The sequence below is a fragment of the Budorcas taxicolor genome, chromosome 10 (assembly GCF_023091745.1).
Source record: "Budorcas taxicolor isolate Tak-1 chromosome 10, Takin1.1, whole genome shotgun sequence".
Lineage (NCBI taxonomy): Eukaryota > Metazoa > Chordata > Mammalia > Artiodactyla > Bovidae > Budorcas > Budorcas taxicolor.
The window spans coordinates 52,875,123-52,896,405 of record NC_068919.1 but is presented as its reverse complement, the minus strand read 5'-3'; the positions used below and the strand labels follow the sequence as shown (position 1 = coordinate 52,896,405).

At 39.7% G+C, this 21,283-nt stretch overlaps 1 protein-coding gene across 1 annotated transcript in view; it reads right to left on the bottom strand.

The window, feature by feature from the left end:
* Positions 1–1,202: 1,202 nt before the first annotated feature.
* NEDD4 (NEDD4 E3 ubiquitin protein ligase) overlaps positions 1,203–21,283 on the bottom strand; it is an 89,148-nt gene continuing 69,067 nt past the window's right edge. Inside the window, exons 16-25 of the mRNA XM_052646346.1 lie at positions 20,570–20,691; positions 11,843–11,913; positions 10,249–10,344; positions 9,823–9,896; positions 9,484–9,544; positions 5,840–5,899; positions 5,647–5,754; positions 4,840–4,936; positions 1,995–2,067; positions 1,203–1,436 (exon numbers count right to left, since the gene is read on the bottom strand). Coding sequence (XP_052502306.1) covers positions 1,334–1,436; positions 1,995–2,067; positions 4,840–4,936; positions 5,647–5,754; positions 5,840–5,899; positions 9,484–9,544; positions 9,823–9,896; positions 10,249–10,344; positions 11,843–11,913; positions 20,570–20,691 — 865 coding nt within the window. The 3' untranslated portion in view covers positions 1,203–1,333. The remainder of the gene's footprint in view (positions 1,437–1,994; positions 2,068–4,839; positions 4,937–5,646; positions 5,755–5,839; positions 5,900–9,483; positions 9,545–9,822; positions 9,897–10,248; positions 10,345–11,842; positions 11,914–20,569; positions 20,692–21,283) is intronic.

The following is a 21,283-nucleotide window of genomic DNA, read 5'->3' as shown; positions in this document are numbered from 1 at the left end:
TTATTCTGCTCACCCTGACTTTTGATTGTTTCAAAATTCCTTTACACATCTCTAAGTTCCTTGAGGATGGGGATGGATTTCTTTGAAGCTGACAACTCTCACCCTTTGGCCTAGACAGAGCTATGCATATCACAGGCATTCAGTAAACCTTTGTTGAATGCACGCACAGGATTTTTATGTACTTCTATTTAGCTAAAGTAGAAGTCTATCTCTAGCATTTTGCCTAGAGTTTTGGATTTATAGCAAAATATTTTCATAGTAAACAGTTTTTTAAAAAGCATAAGAAACATGGTAATAAATTTAATACAAATGATGCACTGTAACTATTCTTTGGTAATTTTTAACAAATTATTTGGTTTGACTAAAGTGAAATACTAAAAATATAAAAATGCAACTACAGAAATTAGCTTAATCTGTAAACATAATAAACCCTGTAAACATGTAAGGACTACATAATTGTGCAAGTGTAAAGAATGACTAGTGAAGGCAAGTATTATACACTTAACTTAGTTCTTCAAGGCATATTTAGGAATACTGCTTTGTCAAGCTTTAGTTTGAAGAAGGAATTCTTTTAACTAAATGAAAACAGTAAAGAGTAATGGCTCTATCAATGAGCCATAGGATATACAGGCAAGAGGGAGGCACTGATACCTTTCAACCTTCACAAATCTGAATTTGCTTCACATGTCCTATGAACTACCTTGTTTAGTAAAACCGCATACTAACAAAAGCCAAATACTTTTAAAATGAAGAAGTAGACAGCTTTTTGTAAGTGAATCAGTTGACTGAAAATATAGGTAACACACTTTGCAAGATTCTTCCAAAAACCTGCTACTGCCCATGCGGTAGGCAGGTCTAAAAAATAATAACTAGCTGCAGGCAGCATTGAATATATTGTCGTGTACTCAGTATTGAAGTTTTTTACCCCAAATTTCAGTTCTCCTTCTCAAAAAAATCACACTTTTCACACATGTCACTTATCACAGGTATTCACAGTTATCATTTCAGTAGTTTAAGAAAGAACTGCCTGGCAAATACTGTAAAAGAGGTAAATCCAAGGATAAATCTCACGTTTTCAGGCACACAGGACTTAAATCCTTGGGTGTGAACTCAAAATAGAACGAAACAACTATGTCAATGCAACACATTACTAAAATGAATAAAATAATGGAAGAGTTGTCGTACTAGCTCTTCTAATTCGTTGACACGACTTTCTCCACGATCTGAGAAGCATCAATGGCCAAGGATTAGTAGTTCCCTGGAAAATTTTAAGTCAAGATTTTGCTTTAAAAAAAAAAGTGGCAGTAAAACACCATAAATGGTTACTTAAAATCTAATCAACGCCATCAAAACCCTGAGTGTTCTCAATGGCCATCTGAAGTTTATCCCATAATTCTTCAAATGATTCATAGGGTGGCAAGTCCAGGCGATTAAAGCTGAAAGAACAGAGAGAGGCTGGTTATGACGGACAGTGACAAAGTGACAAAGCAAGTTCCCAGGGCAAACTATTCACAGTGCAGCTATTTGTGACAGAATGTTCCAACAGCAGGAAAAGACCTTTTCTCCTCAGGGAGAAGGAAGGTCTAGGATTGGACTCAAGGTGTGGATTCTCTTCATGACTTCTTGGTGGTGACCTCTCACCTCCACCCTGACCTCCAAATGTTTGGGTTCCTGTCATTTGAACCTTCAAGAGGAAAAGTTCTAGCCCTTTGTAGAATGGCTTATCATTCATGTGATGGAGGCAACATATCATCAACAGTTCAGATGTGTCTCTCCAGTGTTCAGCTACCCGGACTTAAAGCCCAAGACTGACTGGTAAAGAAACACCTGTTCCTGAGTTAGTCTTACTGTCTCTCCATCCTCTCCCTCCCATCCCCCACCTCCTTATCTGCTACCAACACACCACAGAGGGAACTAGACCTTCTGTGTCTAGACTGAGAGAGGACGTTCTCTCTCTGAGGACTTGGTTCTCTAGGGTCAAAGAAACTGCTTACCAGGTATGAGCTCTTGGCAGCTTCTCAGGTGTGCCCCACTGCTCAACTGTAAATGACTGTGGTCCGTTTGAGCCTACAAGGAAGAGAAGTTACTTTGGTTTCATTTAGCCTTTATAGGAGCTCCTGAACATCTCACAGCTCACTTTTGCTAATGCAGAACTTAAAACACACAGATCATTCATCTAGTTTCTTTAAATTCGAAAGAAATAATGCTATCTTGGGCTGATGACTTTACTATCCAGCCACGAAATGAGGACTCCTATCAGTTTGTCTGTGGTCAAGGTACCACTCTGACCTGGGGGGCATGTCTAATGGGACTTTTGCTGTTCCCCAGTCGTGCATTTTCATATACCACCTCTATCATCAGTCAGTTCAGTCGCTCAGTCGTGTCCAACTTTTTGCGACCCCATGAATCGCAGCACGCCAGGCCTCCCTGTCCATCACCAACTCCCGGAGTTCACTCAGGCTCACATCCATCGAGTCAGTGATGCCATCCAGCCATCTCATCCTCTGTCGTCCCCTTCTCCTCCCAGTACAAAGAAAATGGGCATTTTTTTGAGTCCCACTGAAAACAGCTTTAATTTTTTTCTGATTATTTTTCTCTATTGCTTTTTTTGCAGTAAGATTATATAATGAAAGATGTAAAGATCACCTGAAATTTCACTGTTAAATCTAAGTAAACATCCTATCATTAATCTTTTTCTGCATATGCATAGAATTTTATGTGCATGGGATCATTTATACATGCTACATTTTTCTCTTATTATGAATATTCTTAGAAACTTTTTCTTCATTTGGAGTTTTATTCAATTATTTCTTTCGCAATTCTCAACGTCCTCCAACCTCCCAGGTCATCAATGCTAACAACCTGATGAGTCACCTTCCTTACTTTTCTCTATGTCTCAGACTCATATCCAAATATGTGTGTGAGAGTATAACTGTCAGAAGCAGTACTAAAAATACTATTTTCCATACATCTGTTTTCTCAAAAAGCACTGCTGTTCACACATCACCCATCACAATTATATCTACAGTTTAGTACTTTTGTCATTGTATTTTCCACAACATGGAATCATATATTTTCCTGTCTCTTGATTCTCTCACCTGAACACTCCATTTGAAAAACTCCCTATTAAGTCAACCAATATAAATGTAACATAATTCTTCTTTCTCTGGGGGCTAAGCCACACTTCATATGGGATGCCAGTTCCACAAATAGGGCTCAAACCCGAGTCGAAAGGGTCAAACCCCTGCTGTGGAAGTGTGAACTGCCAGGGAAGTCCCCGTAACATATTTTTTATTGGCTGGATAATACTGTATTGTAATATTAACATTCTGAAGCAACTTCTACTTCTTTTGTAAATCCATAAGAATTTGAATTCATAGTCTAACACTAATAACTCTGGACCTGTGTATGAGATAGTGTGTTAGTTGCTTAGTCGTGTCTGACTCTTTGCGACCCCATGGACTGTAGCCAGCCAGGTCCCTCTGTCCATGGAATTTCCCAGGCAAATATACTGGAGTGGATAGCCATTCCCTTCTCTGGAGGATCTTCCTGAACCAGAGGTCAAAGCTGGATCTCCTACATCATAGGCAGATTCTTTGCCATCTGAGCCACCAGGGAAGCCAGTATGTGAAATATCTCCCCCAAATTCCAAAAAATGCATGCCATCAGTGGGTGACTATAGTTCTGGGCTGCATATAGGAGGACAGTGGAGCTAGAGATGGAGGGGGTGCTTGCCCTGCTTTGATTTTCTCTACTGACTGGATAAAGAGCTGGAAGAGAGAATGGAATGTGAGTCAGGGGAAACCACTGGAAAGACAAATCCAGTCAGGTGGGGAATGAGCATGTTGTTGCGTGGCAACTCTACAGTCTCATCCTTCTCCTTGGGAGAGAAGAGGCAGCTGCCTGACAGGTTCTACAAACAGATGTTCAGTTAAGCTTAACAAGGAATCCACATAGGCCAAGGAAGGGATAGAAGGGCTCTGATCTTGGCTATACCTCCTCTGAAGGAGTTGTTTTTCTTGATATCTTTTAAAGCAAGTACATGCCATTCCAATAAACAGAATATTTAACTGCGTTTATTCCATTCTTTCCCTCAAATGTATTTCACTATGATATACTCTGTATTTTGTTGTACACTTATTAACACCCTGTGGAACTTTATATGCTGTCTATCTTAAACCATCACACCACGGCAATGTTTTTTCTGTAACAGAATGCAGAGTGGGAATCAAATTTAAAATCCAAGAATGGAAAGTAACTTGAATCATTTCCTGCGTTCAGTTATCTCTTTTGCTATCTTACTGAGAGTCCCTTGGACTGCAAGGGGATCAAACCAGTAAATCCGAAAGGAAATAAACCCTGCATATTCATTGGAAGGACTTCTGCTAAAGCTGAAGTACTTTGATGCTAAAGCTCCAGTACTTTGGCCATCTAATGTGAAGAGCTGACTGGCTGGAAAAGATCCTGATGCTGGGAAAGACTGAAGGCAAAAGGGGAAGAGGGCAGCAGAGGATGAGAAGGTTAGATAGCATCACTGACTCAATGGACATGAATTTGAGCAAACTCCGGGAGACAGTGAAGGACAGGCAAGCCTGGCATGCTGCAGTTCACGGGCTTGCAAAGAGTTGGACATGATTTAGCAACTGAACAACAACTAAATAGAAGGTGTACATATATTTTGATCTTCTGCAGTGTATCTAACTGTAATCATTTAAAACTATGAATTCTTTTTAATTAATTAAACATTTGTATACATGAAAGAAGACTGAAGACTAGTCAGTCATGAAAAAGACAACTGGCATCAGCTCCATTTTTAAATGATCTATGGAAAATCCATACCATATAGTTCAGCAAATCCATTCATAGGCACACGTGATGTGCCAGTGACAAACTGAAGTAATCGTATTCTTTTTTCTGAATCCATTATTAAAACAGCCTGCATAAAATAAAAGCAGCATTTAGGAACATCACTGGAAAAAATGTTAACAAAACTACCCTGAAAAATGTTACCAGAGTTTAGTTAGAGCCTGAATCATCACTTATGAAATTTGCATGTTTCCTTTACTTCAAGTTGTGTTTATGGTGGTTTACAAAGTTCTTGAGACTCCATTTCCAAGGCTTCATGGTAACTGTTTAGAATGGGGTTATAGCCTAACAAAGTGACAAAGTTTCCTCTTGGATGTGACTATGTGGCTTTTTAAAAATTGTATTTACTGGCATACCCATTTGTCTATCACATTCCAAGGAGCCAAGTAGGAGTCCCAGAGAATACACTGCAGCTTACAAGTTCCCTTGAAGAATCCCTTCTTTAGTAAGGAACCAAGAGCCTATCTCTCTCAGCTAACACTGCCACTTACTACATTTTACTTATCTACAAATAAGTATGTATGGAGGTAAATGTATATAGTACAAAATAAAAAATAATTTTTGTGGGGCTATATACTGGGTTGGCCAAAAAGTTCATTTGGTTTAAAAGTAAAATTTAAAAACATATTTTTCATTTTCACCAAGAACTTAATTGAATAACATATTCCTTAACTGAGCGAAAATATATTTTTTGTCTTATCTATATGTGATCCACTAGTATAGGTAAATATGATTAAATCTATCAAAAAGTAACATAAGAAAATGGAAGCCGCCTATTACCTTCCAAAACCACTGGATGACTTGATGATTTATGCTGTAGCCATTTTTGTACTTTGTGTGTTCTCTCCAGTCATTCACATCCACATCTCCCAAGCCACACATCAGAAGCTACATAAGAAGAAATGTCAAACTGTAGACCAGAAAAATCAGGGATACAAAAGTCCTGTTTTAAGATAAAAGCAATATTTCTTACCTCTAGTTCATTTTCATCAAAAATTTTGATGAGATCCTGTGGTATCAGTTCAAAAAATCCCTAGAAGAAAGAATGTATTTAAAACCCTAGTTAGTGGGGTCAATGGACAATTCCATATTTCAGTTTTTGGGTGGGACTGGAGAAATCCCATACCCACACAGATTCCTACCCCTACATGGTTCATGGGCTATTTAATTGACATTTCAATGTCAGCAAGAAAGTACACATGTCTGTTCTCCCATTGATTCCTCAAAGTGGCTATTTTCAAACCACCTCACACCTTTCAAGCTTCCTTCTTCTCCGTGTTGCCCTTTACAGCAGATAATTTCTATTTGAGAGAGAAAATAAAAGCAGTTCTGCCGGATGGAATTCCCTTCAACATTCTGCACCCCCACTTAGCACCAACATCCATGAGGGTCTTGTCCCCATTGCAGTGGAGAGAGGGACCACTTCCTCTCTGTGCTTCATTTGTTTCCCCAAGGATGTCTTCACCAAACCTTTACTAGCTCGTGGTTTGGTTTTTTTTTTTAAGATTTTTTGGGGGATGTGGATTATTTTTCAAGTCTTTATTGAATTTGTTACAACAGTGCTTTTATGTTTTGGTTTTTTGGACACGAGGCTTGTGGGATCTTAGTTCCCCAACCAGGGATGGAACCTGCACCTCCTGCATTGGAAGGCAAAGTCTTAACCACTAGACCATCAGGGAAGTCCCTATTAACTCACTCTTGATGCATCTGAATTTATTCAAGCCATATCTACTTTCAAAACAAAATAAGAAAGCAAACCCCCCTTTCTTCTCTTCATATCCATGTTCTGGACAGTGTTACTACACATTACCAAATCCACTTGCTCCCCCTTATTTATCCCTCAACCACTGCAATCTGACCTCTTCACCAGTGCTTCCCTGAAACTGTCCTGGAGAAAGTCAAAGACAACTTTGTGGCTACATCCAATGAATACTTTCTAGTTCCCTGTCTTATCTGACTTCTCTATACTAGGATATTGTTGACAATACCTTTGTTCTTGAAACTCTGTCTGCTGTTAATGGTTTTCCTCTTATGTCTCTGCCTTTGCTGATTTTCTCTGATGTCTCCTTTCCTCCTGTCCATTCCTTAAATGTTGGTGTTCCCACATCCCCATGTGTGGCTATCCACTTTCACCATTCTTAACATTCTTTTGAATTTTCCATCTTGTTTAGTCCACAGCTCCACAGAAAGCAGACAGTCCCCAGATCTCCATCCTTTAAATCACCCTGAGCTATCATGTATTGCTCTGTTCCCGCTGTCCTGATCATTTCCCCTGGGGTGATTCCAGCACTTGCTCGACTAGCCTCTGCTGCTTGTCTTGCCCTCCTCTAGCTTACTATTCATTCATACCACTTCCAGAAAGATCTGAGCAAAATATACACTGAATCTTGGTATTTTATTGTTAGCAGCCTTTAATGCCACCTTTCTTCCTCACTGGACTTCAGAGAAAACACCAAACAAATAGGCCCCTCATCATCTGGTTCCTCCCATCTCTCCAGACTTAGTTCGCTTCTTACATCCCCATTGGCTCAGATGGTAAAGAATCTGCCTGCAAAGTAGGTGACCCAGGTTGGATCCCTTGGTTGGGAAGATCCCCCAGAGAAGGGAATGGCTACCCACTCCAGTATTCTTGCCTGATGAATTCCATGGTCAGAGGAGCTTGGTGGGCTACAGTCCATGGGGTTACAAAGAGTCAAACACGACTGGGCAATTAACACTTGCATCCTCTCATCCAGTACAACTGCTTGTATTTTCTCTAATGTGTGCCCAGTTTGTCTTATTACTAGACTTTACATGTGTTGCTCCCTCTGCTTGGAACTGTATTTCCTTCTTCTCTGTGGCTGGCCAATCCCTCTACCCATCCCATGCCCCTGCCCCCACCTCTCCCTGCTCTGGTTTCTAGCTCTCTTCTCTACTCACCTAGTACTGTGGGCTTCCCTGGTCCATTTCACCCTTAGATTCTCTGCTCCTCGACAATAGGACCTACGTCCTTTTGCCTTGCATAGCACCAGACACATGGTCAGTGCTCAGTATTGAATAAATGAAAAAGTGTGTGATATTTAACAGAAGTCTTTTAATTAGCTTAGGAAATGAGTGCTCCGGCAACAGCCGAAATGCTCATCAATTTGGAATTTTTAGTGACTTATGAATTTACATTATGAATAAAATACAGCTACAAAGAAAGGTCACTATATATCTTGATATGTGAAACACCTCTAACAAGTATTTGACAAAAGAAGAAAGGGAGTCACAAACCAACATGTATGGCATGATCCCATTTAGGAAAAGACATAAATGGCATGTTCCAGGGGTTCCCAGGGTCTTCCCTAGTGGCCCAGATAGTAAAGAATCTGCCAGCAATGCAGGAGAGCTGGGTTCAATCCTTGGGTTGGGAAGATCCCCTGGAGAAGGGAATGGTTACCCACTCCAGTATTCCTGCAAGGAGAATTCCACACACAGAGAAGCCTGGCTGGCTACAGTTCATGGAGTTGAGAAGAGTTGGACATGATGAGTGACTAACACTTTCACTTTTCAGGAGTTCCCAACCCTTAGGGCATGAATAAGTGCTGGTCTGCGGAACTGGGCCACACAGCAGGAGGTGGAGCTGGGTGAGCCAGTGAAGCGTCATCTGCTATTCCCCATGACTTACATTACTGCTGAACTATCCCTCCACCTGACCCGAAAATCCACAGAAAAATTGTGTTCCATGAAATCGGTCCCTGGGGCCAAAAAGATTGGGGTCTGCTGATATATTCCACATCCCTCTAGGGCTCTTGCACCTTTGTTCACCTATGTTTACTTAAGGTGAGGGGAGGGGACTATAAAAGGTGAGGGGGGATCCATGCTATGGAGGACTATTTATTGCATGGAGTTCTTGAATGATTGCTTTTTAACTCAACATCTATTCATTTAATACTCTATTAGTATGAAAACAAGGGCTTCCCTGGTAGCTCAGCTGGTAAAGAATCCACCTGCAATGCAGGAGATCCCAGTTCAATTTCTGGGTCAGGAAGATCCCCTGGAGAAGGGATAGACTACCCACTCCAGTATTCTTGGGCTTCCCTGGTGGCTCAGCTGGTAAAGAGTCCACCTGCAATGTGGGAGACCTGGGTTTGATCACTGAGTTGGGAAAATCTCCTGGAGAAGGGAATGGCTACCCACTCCAGTATTCGGGCATTAAGAATTCCATGGAGTGTATAGTACATGGGGTTGCAAAGAGTCAGACACGCCTGAGTGACTTTCACTTTACTTCAGTATGAAAACATGGGCTTCCTTGGTGGCTCAGAGAGTAAAGAATCTGTCAATGCAGGAGACCTGGGTTTGATCCCTGGGTGGGGAAGATCCCCTGGAGAAGGAAATGGCAACCCACTCCAATATTCTTGCCTGGAGAATTTCATGAACAGAGGAGCCTGGTGGGCTACAGTTCATGGAGTTGCAGAGTTGGACACAACTGAGTGAGTAACACTTTACTTCAGTATGAACACATAATTCAAAATGGCTTTAAAAAGCAAATCACATACTACTTTTTTCTCTGATACAATAAGGCCCCTTTTTTCTCTGATATGATATGGACCGTGCTTTGAAACTATAGGATAGGAAACAAAAGAAAATGAATACCTCTTTAAAAGCAGCCATTTGCTTCTGGATTCGGTTTACAAATCGCCATTGTATTACAAGACTAGAAGAAATAAAACATTTTTATCTTTTTCACAGGGAATAAGAAAAGCTGTTAAGGTACACGTATTCTGGTTAGAAACAAAAATTAAATACTAGCTTAAGTCCAAGGCAAGAACTGAATGAGTAAGTAAAACTATAGAATTGTTACAGAAAAGAATATTGAGACTCTGACTCTAGAGAAAGAAAAAGAAGATAACAAAGAATCTTCACAGGAAGAAGTACAAAATTATTTCCAATGAAGTATTTACTAAAAATAGTAAAGTATAACAAAATACTCACTAAATATATTCCTTTTTGTTCTTATTGGTGACAACTATTTCTGATCCACCACTTTTCAACTCATGTTGATGTGTCTGAAATTAAGAATGATACCTTGTATGTTATTTTAGTGAAAAAATAAAGTATACATATTACAGTTATATAAGAAGCCTGGTGTTTTAAATTAAATCCACTCAAAAGCTAAGGAAACTTGAAATACTGGTTTTACTAAAATACATATGGAATGAGTCAAAAGTCAAAGAAGCAGAAATTCTTTCTGAGAGACAGCTTTTGTTATGGGAAAATAAATTTTAAAATAGAATGCAGAAATGTGTTGAGTATATGCATTATTTAATGTCTAAATTTATAAAATTTTGCTTGTTATTAAACTTAAGTTCTAAAGCTTCACAATTTGTGTACAATTTAAATAAATCAAAATTTACAAACCTGTCCAAAAAGTTCTTCATCTATGACAAACCTGAGGTCCAATTCTGTTGGATCATTTTCAAGAATCCATCTTAATGAATTGTAATATTCACTATCCTAGATGGGATAAATTGCATATTTAAAATTTCTGTACAGAAAGAAGATATCTGAATCTGCAAAGAAAGTAGCCGAAGGTCTGAATAACTGGACAAAAGATGAAAAGGTCAGATGGATCTCTTTTACACACACACACACACACACACACACACACACACATTACAAAAAGAGATGAATAGTAAGTACATGAGTATAAATACAGATATTGGGACTTCCCTGGCAGTCCAGTGGTTAGGATGCCATACCGCCACTGCAGGGGGGGTGCAAATTCCATTCCTGGTTGACGAAGTAAGATCCAGCATGCCACAGGGTGTGGCCAAAAAAAAAGCATTTATCAATAGCACGGTGCTGCTTAAAAATTTAGAAGTCTACTTCTGTTTGGAAGCAGTGGAGGTACAGATTTTTATTATCCAGTTAAAGGATCAGTTCTGAGATAGATAGATCCTAACTTCCATGATATTCAGGGGCTCTCAGCACCAGTCCATATGGCCAATGAGACTGTGTTTGAAATGCTTAAGTAACTCTGAGGAGACTGCTATTTATATTTGGCCCTAAATTGAAGAAAAATCTCAAATTAAATACAGAACCTTAATTTTCTAACTCCAGTAACTATGCAGTGTTATGATTTATAAAGAAATATACTGTTCATGGGCTTCCCACATTGCTAATGGTAAAGAACCCACCTGCCAGTGCAGAAGACATAAGAGATGCAGGTTCAATCCTAGGTTGGGAAGATCCCCTGAAGGAGGGGATAGCAGCCCACTCCAGTATTTTTGCCTGAAGAACCCCATGGACAGAGAAGCCTGGAGGGCTATAGTTCATAGGGTCGCAAAGAGTCAGACATGACTGAAGCAACTAAGCATGCATGGACATGATGTTCATACTGATAATACGTCACAAGAAAGGGACTTGGTACCATGGCAGAGGCCTTGGAATCCTTGTGTTCTACATGTTGTATGATGCTATTCAGCATGGGTTATAAGGGTATAGCCAAGGATTTAATTCTTGGGTTTCTGTTTCTCTGTAGTAGCCTAATTTCAAAAGTTTGCTTTGGACTGCCAGTTTGAAAACATGTCATTTATCACAAATGATCACAATTCAAATACTGATACAAGAGACACATCAAATTATTGTATATAGCATGCTGAAGTATTTAGGGAGAAATTTACTCATACCTGAAACTTTCTTTGAAATGCATCAAAGAAATAAGATGGATTGATGGAGATGTGGAAAAGTATGTCATGAAGTAAGTATGGATAAAAAGCCAATTGTGGAAAAAAAAAAAGCCAATTGTGGAATCTGGGTGGTAGATATACACATATCCATTGTAAAACTTTTTCAACTCTATTCTATGTTAGTAAATTCTCAAAATAAAATGTTGGGGGAAATGTTCATTTATATTCAGAACATCTGTTGATTTTATCATTAAAAAGTAAGTCTTTAAAATACTCCGTTGCCTGTTAAATTATACTTTATATGATAAGTGAAAAAGACATACCACTGACTCCATATCATGAAGTGTTATTGGCTTGTGCAGCATCATCTTATAAAATGGGCGGATGAAAAAACCTTGCAAAAAATCAAATATATTTAAAATGATTACCAAGCAAAAGAAATCCGATAATTACATACCAAAAAGTTTCATGCTTAATATTAACGATCTGAGTAAAGTAAATCAGAAAGAGAAAAATAATTATTATATATTAATGCATATAAATGGAATCTATAAAAATGGTACTGGTGAACCTATTTGCAAGGCAGGAATAGAGACACAGACATAGAGAACACGTGCAGACACAGTGAGGGAAGGAGAGGGTGGGATGAATTGAAAGAGTAGCATTAAAACATATATACTACCAGGGGGCCGTACTAAGATGGCAGAGGAACAGGACAGGGAGACCACTTTCTCGCCCACAGATTCATCCAAAGATCATTTGAACGCTGAGCAAATACCACAAAACAACTTCTGGATGCTGGCAGAGGACACCAGGCACCCAGAAAGGCAGCCCATTGTCTTTGAAAGGAGGTAGGACAAAAGATAAAAAGAGACAAAAGAGTTAGGGATGGAGACCCGTCGGGGGAGCGAGTCACAAAAGAGTAGTTTCCAAACACCAGGAAACCCTCTCACTGGCAGGTCTGTGGGGAGTTTTGGGATCTCAGAGAGCAACATATCTGGGAGGGAAAAATAAATAAATAAAACCCATAGATTACACGCCTAACTGCAACTCCCAGCGGAGAAGTAGCCCAGACGCTGGCGTCCGCCACCAGCAAGCGGGGGCTGAACAGGGAGGCGCAGGTGGCATTGCTTAGGGTAAGGACCGGGCCTGAATGCCCTGAGGGCAATCTGAGGGAGCTAACGTGAGATAGCAACCCAAACTGTGGGATAGCCAGAGAGAGGGGAAGAAAAAAAGAGGAAAGAGAGAGAGAGAACTTTCCTGCAAAAAGCTCTAACCTAAGGCACTGCAGGGTCCGCTCACAGAACAAAGAGCAAATATCACAGGAGAGCTAGCCAACAGCAGACCAGCCCATCCTTCACCGGAGGCAGAGAGGCAGGCAGGCGGCAGCCAGGGCCAGAAGGCAAGGGGCAAACTCGGCCCCAAGGATGCATCCTATACCAAACTGCAAGTAGGCTTCCAGTTGCTAACCAAGTCTTCCTGGGATCCTGGACAGTTGACATCCGCCAGGAGGGTCGCAGCCAGAGATCAGATCCCCAGAGGAGACACATGGCACACCTGAGACGGTGCTCCCACTGCGCACCAAGGAAACTGAGCATCTGGAATGGGAGAGGTGATAAGACGCATTGCCCCACCTGGGGAGTGCGCACTCGCCAAGCACCTGGTTACCTGAGCTGCTCGGACCTGGGAAGGGCACAAAACACAGTCCCAACTGAGTCTGTGCCTTTGTGGAGTACCCGAGAACCTGAACATGAGCGGTTTAGACCTGGAAAGTGCACGCAACCTAGGGCCACCTTAGACAGTTCCCCTGTGGAGCAACCTGGAGCCTGAGCAGTGTAGACCAGGAAAGCACACATGCTATGAGTGGGGGCAAACCCAGTGTGGCCCAGACACTGCGAGCACTCCCCACACATGCCAGTGATATTTGTTTGCAGTGTTCCTCCCTCCCCGCAGCACAACTGAACGAGTAAGCCTAAATAAATGACCATTTTCGCCCCCTTGTATCAGGGCAGAAGTTACATACTGAAGAGACCTGCAAACAGAGGAAGCCAAAATAAACAAAGAAGAGGGAACCACTTTGGAAGTGACAGGCGCAACAGATTAAAACCCTGTAGTTAGCATTGGCTACATTGGAAGGGACCTATAGACCCTGAGGGAGAAGGCAATGGCAACCCATTCCAGCACTCTTGGCTGGAAAATCCCATGGACAGAGGACCCTGGTAGGCTGCAGTCCATGGGGTCACAAAGAGTTGGACATGACTGAGTGACTTCACTTTCATTTTTCACTTTCATGCACTGGAGAAGGAAATGGCAACCCACTCCAGTGTTCTTGCCTGGAAAATCCCAGGGACAGGGAAGCCTGGTGGGCTGCCGTCTATGGGGTCGCACAGAGTCGGAGACGACTGAAGTGACTTAGCAGCAGCAGCAGCATAGACCCTGGGAAGAAGTATAAGCTGGAACAAGGAACTATCTGAAACTGAACTGACCCCACACTGCCCTCAACAGCTCCAGAGAAATTCCTAGATATATTTTATTATTACCATTTTTTAGTTTTTTAATTTTTAAGTTCCTTATTATTCCTTTAATTTTCATTTTTAAAACCTACTATCATCTTGCAAAAAAAGACCCTATTTTTAAAGCACATTTCATATATATATATTTTTTATAACTTTTGCAATTTTGGTTTTTTTTTTAATACTGTATTTTTGAGAGTCTAATCTCTACTCTAGATTTTTAATCTTTGCTTTTCGATATTTGTTATCAATTCTGTACCTTTAAGAATCCAATCGTCAGTACCCATTTTTACTCAGGAGTGTGATTACTGGCTTGATTGCTCTCTCCCCTTTTGACACTTCTTGTTCTCCCACAGGGCACCTCTATCTCCTCCCTCCCCCTTCTCTTCTCTACTTAATTCTGTGAATCTCTTTGGGTATTCTGGGCTGTGGAGAACAACTTAGGGAACTGATCACAGGCTAGATAGGTCTCTCTCCTTTTGACTCCCTGCCTCTCCTCCTGGCCACCTCTATCTCCTTCCTCCCTCTTCTCTTCTCTATGGAACTCTGTGAAACTCTCTTGAGTGTTCCAGACTGTGGAGAGCAAATAGGGAATTGATTACTGGCTAGACTGCTCTCTCCCCTTTTGATATCCCCTCTTCTCCTCCTGGTCACCTCTATCTCCTTCCTCCCTCTTCTCTTCTCTATGTAACTTTGTGAACCTCTATGGGTTTCCCCCACTATGGAGAATCTTTTCATCATTAACCTAGATGTTTTATCATTGGTGCTATATGGATGGAGAAGTCTTGAGGCTAATGTAAGAATAAGACTGAAAGCCAGAGGCAGGAGGCTTAAACCCAAAACTTGAGAACACCAGAAAACTCCTGACTCCAGGGAATATTAATCGACAAGAGTTCATCCAAAAGCCTCCATACCTACACTGAAACCAAGCTCCACCCAAGAGCCAAAAGTTTCAGAGCAAGACATACCAAGCTAATTCTCCAACAACACAAGAACATAACCCTGAGCACAAAAATACAGGTGGCCAAAAGTCACACCAAACCTATAGACACCTCAAAACTCACTACTGGACATTTCATTGAACTCCAGAGAGAAGAGATCCAGCTCCACCCACCAGAACACTGATGCAAGCTTCCCTAACCAGGAAACCTTGACAACCCACTCATCCAACCCCACCCACAGGGAGGAACCTCCACAATAAAGAGGAACCACAAACCTCCAACAAACAGAAAGGCCACCCCAAACACAACAAACTAAACAAGATGAAAAGGCAGAGAACTATTCAGCAGGTAAAGGAACATAATAAAAGCCCACCAAACCAAACCAAAGAGGAGGAGATAGGGAGTCTACCTGAAAAAGAATTCAGAATAATGATAGTAAAAATGATCCAAAATCTTGAAAACAAAATGGAGTTACAGATAAATAGTCTGGAGACAAGGACTGAGAAGATGCTAGAAAAGTTTAACAAGGATCTAGAAGAAATAAAGAAGAGTCGATCAATAAGGAATAATGCAATAACTGAGATCAAAAGCACTCTGGAGGGAACCAATAGTAGAACAACTGAGGCAGAAAATAGGACAAGTGAGGTGGAAGATAGAATGGTGGAAATACATGAAGCGGAGAGGAAAAAAGAAGTAAAAGAAATGAGGACAACCTCAGAGACCTCTGGGACAATGTTAAATGCCCCAACATTCGAATCATAGGAGTCTCAGAAGAGAGAGACAAAAAGAAAGGCCATAAGACAATACTTGAGGAGATAATAATTGAAACCTTCCCTAAAATGGGGAAGGAAATAGCCACCCAAGTCCAAAAAACCCAGAGAGTCCAAAATAGGATAAACCCAAGGCAAAACACCCCAAGACACATATCAATCAAATTAATGAAGATCAAACACAAAGAACAAATATTTAAAGCAGCAAGGGAAAAACAACAAATAACTCACAAGGGGATCCCCAAAAGGATAACAGCTGATCTTCAATAGAAACTCTTCAAGCCAGAAGGGAATGGCAGGACATACTTAAAGTGCTGAAAGAGAAAACCTACAGCCCAGATTACTGTAGCCAGCAAGGATCTCATTCAAGTATGAAGGAGAAATCAAAAGCTTTACAGACAAGAAAAAGCTGAGAGAATTCAGGACCACCAAACCAGCTCTTCAACAAATGCTAAAGGACTTCTCTAGACAGGAAACACAGAAAAGGTTTATAAATTCAAACCCCAAACAACAAAGTAAATGGCAACAGGACCATACTTCTCAATAATTACCTTAAATGTAAATGGGTTGAATGCCCCAATCAAAAGACAAAGACTGGCTGAATGGATACAAAAACAAGACCCCTCTATATGCTGTCTACAAGAGACCCACCTCAAACCTAGGGACACATATAGACTGAAAGGGAAGGGCTGGAAAAAGATATTTCATGAAAATAGAGACCAAAAGAAAGCAGGAGTAGCAATACTCATATCAGATAAAATAGACTTTGAAATAAAGGGCGTGAAAAGAGACAAAGAAGAACACTACATAAATGATCAAAGGATCAATCCAAGAAGAAGATATAACAATTATAAATACATATGCACCCAACATAGGAGCATCACAATATGTAAGGCACATGCTAACAAGTATGAAAGGGGAAATTAACAGTAACACCATAATAGTGGGAGACTTTAATAACCCACTCACACCTGTAGATAGATCAGCTAAACAGAAAATTAGCAAGGAAACACAGTTTAAATGATACAATGGACCAGTTAGACCTAATTGATATCTCTAGAACATTTCACCCTAAAACAATGAATTTCACCTTTTTCTCAAGTGCACATGGAACCTTCTCCAGGATAGATCATATCCTGGGCCATAAATCTAACCTTGGTAAATTCAAAAAAAATTGAAATAATCTCAAGCATCTTTTCTGACCACAATGTGGTAAGATTAGATGTCAACTACAGGGAAAAAACTATTAAAAATACAAACATATGGAGGCTAAATAACACACTGCTGAATAACCAACAAATCACAGAAGAAAAAAAAAATCAAAATTTGCATAGAAACAAATGAAAATGAAAACACAACAACCCCAAACCTATGGGATTCAGTAAAAGCAGTGCTAAGGTGAAGGTTCATAGCAATAAAAGATACCTCAAGAAACAGGAGAGAAATCAAATAAATAATCTAACTCTACACCTAAAGCAACTAGAAAAAGAAGAAATTAAGCACCCCAGGGTTAGTAGAAGGAAAGAAATCATAAAAATTAGGGCAGAAATAAATGAAAAAGAAACAAAAGAGACCATAGCCAAAATCAACAAAGCTAGAAGCTGGTTCTTTGAGAGGATAAATAAAATAGACAAACCATTAGCCAGACTCATCAAGAAAAAAAGGGAGAAGAATCAAATCAACAAAATTAGAAATGGAATCAGAGAAATCACAACAGACAATGCAGAAATACAAAGGATCATAAGAGACTACTATCAGCAACTATAAGCCAATAAATAGGACAATTTAGAAGAAATGGACAAATTCTTAGATAAGTATAACTTTTCAAAACTGAACCAGGAAGAAATAGAAAATCTTAACAGACCCATCACAAGCACAGAAATCAAAACTGTAATCAGAAATCTTCCAGCAGACAAAAGCCCAGGACCAGATGGCTTCACAGCTAAATTCTGCCAAAAATTTAGAGAAGAGCTAACACCTATCCTACTTAAACTCTTCCAGAAAATTGCAGAGGAAGGTAAACTTCCAAACTCATTCTATGAGGCCACCATCACCCTAATACCTAAACCAGACAAAGATGCCACAAAAAAAGAAAACTACAGGCCAATATCACTGATGAACAAAGATGCAAAACTCCTTAACAAAATTCTAGCAAACAGAATTCAACATATTAAAAAGATCATACTTCATGACCAAGTGAGCTTTACCCCTGGGATGCAAGGATTCTTCAATATTTGCAAATCAATCAATGTGATACATCACATTAACAAATTGAAAGATAAAAACCATATGATTTTCTAAAGAGATGCAGAGAAAGCCTTTGACAAAATTCAACATCCATTTATGATTAAAACCCTCCAGAAAGCAGGCATAGAAAGAACATACCTCAACATAATAAAAGCCATATATGATAAACCCACAGCAAACATTATCCTCAATGGTGAAAAACTGAAAGCCTTTCCCCTAAAGTCAGGAACAAGACAAGGATGCCCACTCTCACCACTACTATTCAACATAGTTTTGGAAGTTTTACCCATAGCAGTCAGGGAAGAAAAAGAAACAAAAGGAATCCAGATTGCAAAACAAGAAGTAAAACTCTCACTGTTGCAGTTGCTACATAGAAAACCCTAAAGACTCCACCAGAAAAGTACTAGAGCCAATCAATGAATATAGTAAAGTTGCAGGATATAAAATTAACACACAGAAATGCCTTGCATTCCTATACACTAACAATGAGAAAACAGAAATTAAGGAAACAATTCCATTCACCATTGCAATGAAAAAAATAAAATACTTAGGAATAAATCTACCTAAAGAAACAAAAGACCTATATATAGAAAACTATAAAACACCAATGAAAGAAATCAAAGATGACACAAATAGATGGAGAAATATACCATGTTTATGGATTGGAAGAATCAATATAGTGAAAATGAGTATACTACCCAAAGCAATCTGTAGATTCAATGCACTCCCTCTCAAGCTACCAACAGTACTTTTCAGAGAACTAGAACAAATAATTTCACAATTTGTATGGAAATACAAAAAACCTCGAATAGGCAAAGCAATCTTGAGAAAGAAGAATGGAACTGGAGGAATCAAGCTGCCTGACTTCAGGCTATACTAAAATGCAACAGTCATCAGGACAGTATGGTACTGGCACAAAGACAGAAACATAGATCAATGGAACAAAGTAGAAAGCCCAGAGATAAATCCACGCACCTATGGACACCTTATCTTTGACAAAGGAGGCAAGAATATACATGAAGAAAAGACAATCTCTTTAACAAGTGGTGCTGGGAAAACTGGTCAACCACTTGTAAAAGAATGAAACTAGAACACTTTCTAACACCATACACAAAAATAAACTCAAAATGGATTAAAGATCTAAATGTAAGACCAGAAACTATAAAACTCCTAGAGGAAAACACTAGCAAAACACTCTCTGACGTAAATCATAGCAGGATCCTCTATGACCCACCTCCCAGAGCAATGGAAATAAAAGCAAAAATAAACAAATGGGACCTAGTTAAACTTAAAAGCTTTTGCACAACAAAAACTATAAGCAAAGTGAAAAGACATTCTTCAGAATGGGAGAAAATAATAGCAAACAAAGCACCTGACAAAGAATTAATCTCAAAAATATACAAGCAACTCCTGCAGTTCAATTCCAGAAAAATAGGCGATCCAATCAAATAATGGGCCAAAGAACTAAACAGACATTTCTCCAGAGAAGACATACAGATGGCTAACAAACACATGAAAAGATGCTCAACATCACTCATTATCAGAGAAATGCACATCAAAACCACAATGGGGTATCATCTCACGCCAGTCAGAATGGCTGCTATCCAAAAGTCTACAAACAATATATGCTGAAGAGGGTGCAGAGAAAAAAGGAACCCTCTTACACTGTTGGTGGGAATGCAAACTAGTATAGCCACTATGGAGAACAGTGTGGAGAGTCCTTAAAAAACTGGAAATAGAACTGCCATAAGACCCAGCAATCCCACTGCTGGGCATACACACTGAGGAAATCAGAATTGAAAGAGACATGTGTACCCCAATGTTCATCGCAGCACTGTTTACAATAGCCAGGACATGGAAGCAACCTAGATGTCCATTGGCAGACAAATGAATAAGAAAGCTGTGGTACATATATACAATGGAATATTACTCAGCTATTAAAAAGAATGCATTTGAGTCAGTTCTAATGAGGTGGATGAAACTGGAGCCTATTATACAGAGTGAAGTAAGTCAAAAAGAAAAACACCAATACAGTATATTAACGCATATATATGGAATTTAGAAAGACAGTAATGATGACCCTATATGCAAGACAGCAAAAGAGACAGAGATGTAAAGAACAGACATTAAACTCTGTGGGAGAAGGTGAGGGTGGGATGATTTGAGAGAATAGCATCAAAACATGTATATTATCCTATGTGAAATAGATTGGCAGTCCAGGTTCGATGCATGAAACAGGGTGCTCAGGGCTGGTGCACTGGGATGACCCTGAGGGATGGGATGGGGAGGGAGAGTCAGGATGGGGAACACATGTAATAAAAAGAAAAAGAAAAAAAACATATACACTACCATGTGCAAAATAAGATAGCTAGTGGGAAGCTGCTGCATAACACAGGGAGTTCAGCTCAGCTCTGTGGCAAGTGAGGGGGGTGGGGTGGGGGGTTGGGTGGAAGGGAGACTCATGAGGGAGGAGAGATACACACACACACACACACACACACGGCTGATTCACATTGATGTATTGTGGAAACCAACACAACATGTAAAGCAATTAACCTCCAATTAAAAAAAATACTAACCATCCAACAGTTTGCCATGATACACTGCCATCCCAGCTACCCGACCAATAAACTTGAAATAAGAAAGGTGATCTTCATTACACAGTCCAGAATTGGGATTTATCTGTAGGGTATAATTATCCCTGTAAAGACAACCACATTTAAAGGCTCTCTTCTATATTTCATATAAAAAATTTAATATGACAATTAATTGTAAAATGTCTCCCTCTTTTTACAGTTGTTCAACTCTATTACAACCATATTAGACCCCTGGATTTAATGGTTTTAAAAATAGTCATTTTGTTCAAAAGGTGGAAACAATCCAAATGTTTTTGAAAGTTAAATGGATAAATAAATGTGGTATAGACACATAATGGGATATTAGCCTTCAAAAGGAAGGAAATTGTACCACATACTACTACATGGATAAACTTTGAGAACACTATGCTAATGAAGTTAAGTCAGTTAAGTCAAATACTGTATGATTCTACTTATACAAGGTACTGAGAATAGTCCAGTTCATAGAAACAGAAAGTGGAATGGTTAATGCCAGGGAATGGGGGAGATCACGCTTAAAGGATACAGTTTCAGTGTGGGATGATGAAAAAGTTCTGGAGGTACATGGTGGTGATGGTTGCACAACAATGAATGCACGTAACATGTTCAGAATGGTAAATTTCATGTTATGTATATTTCACTGTAACTTTTAAAAGTTATTTCTGAAACAACATTAGT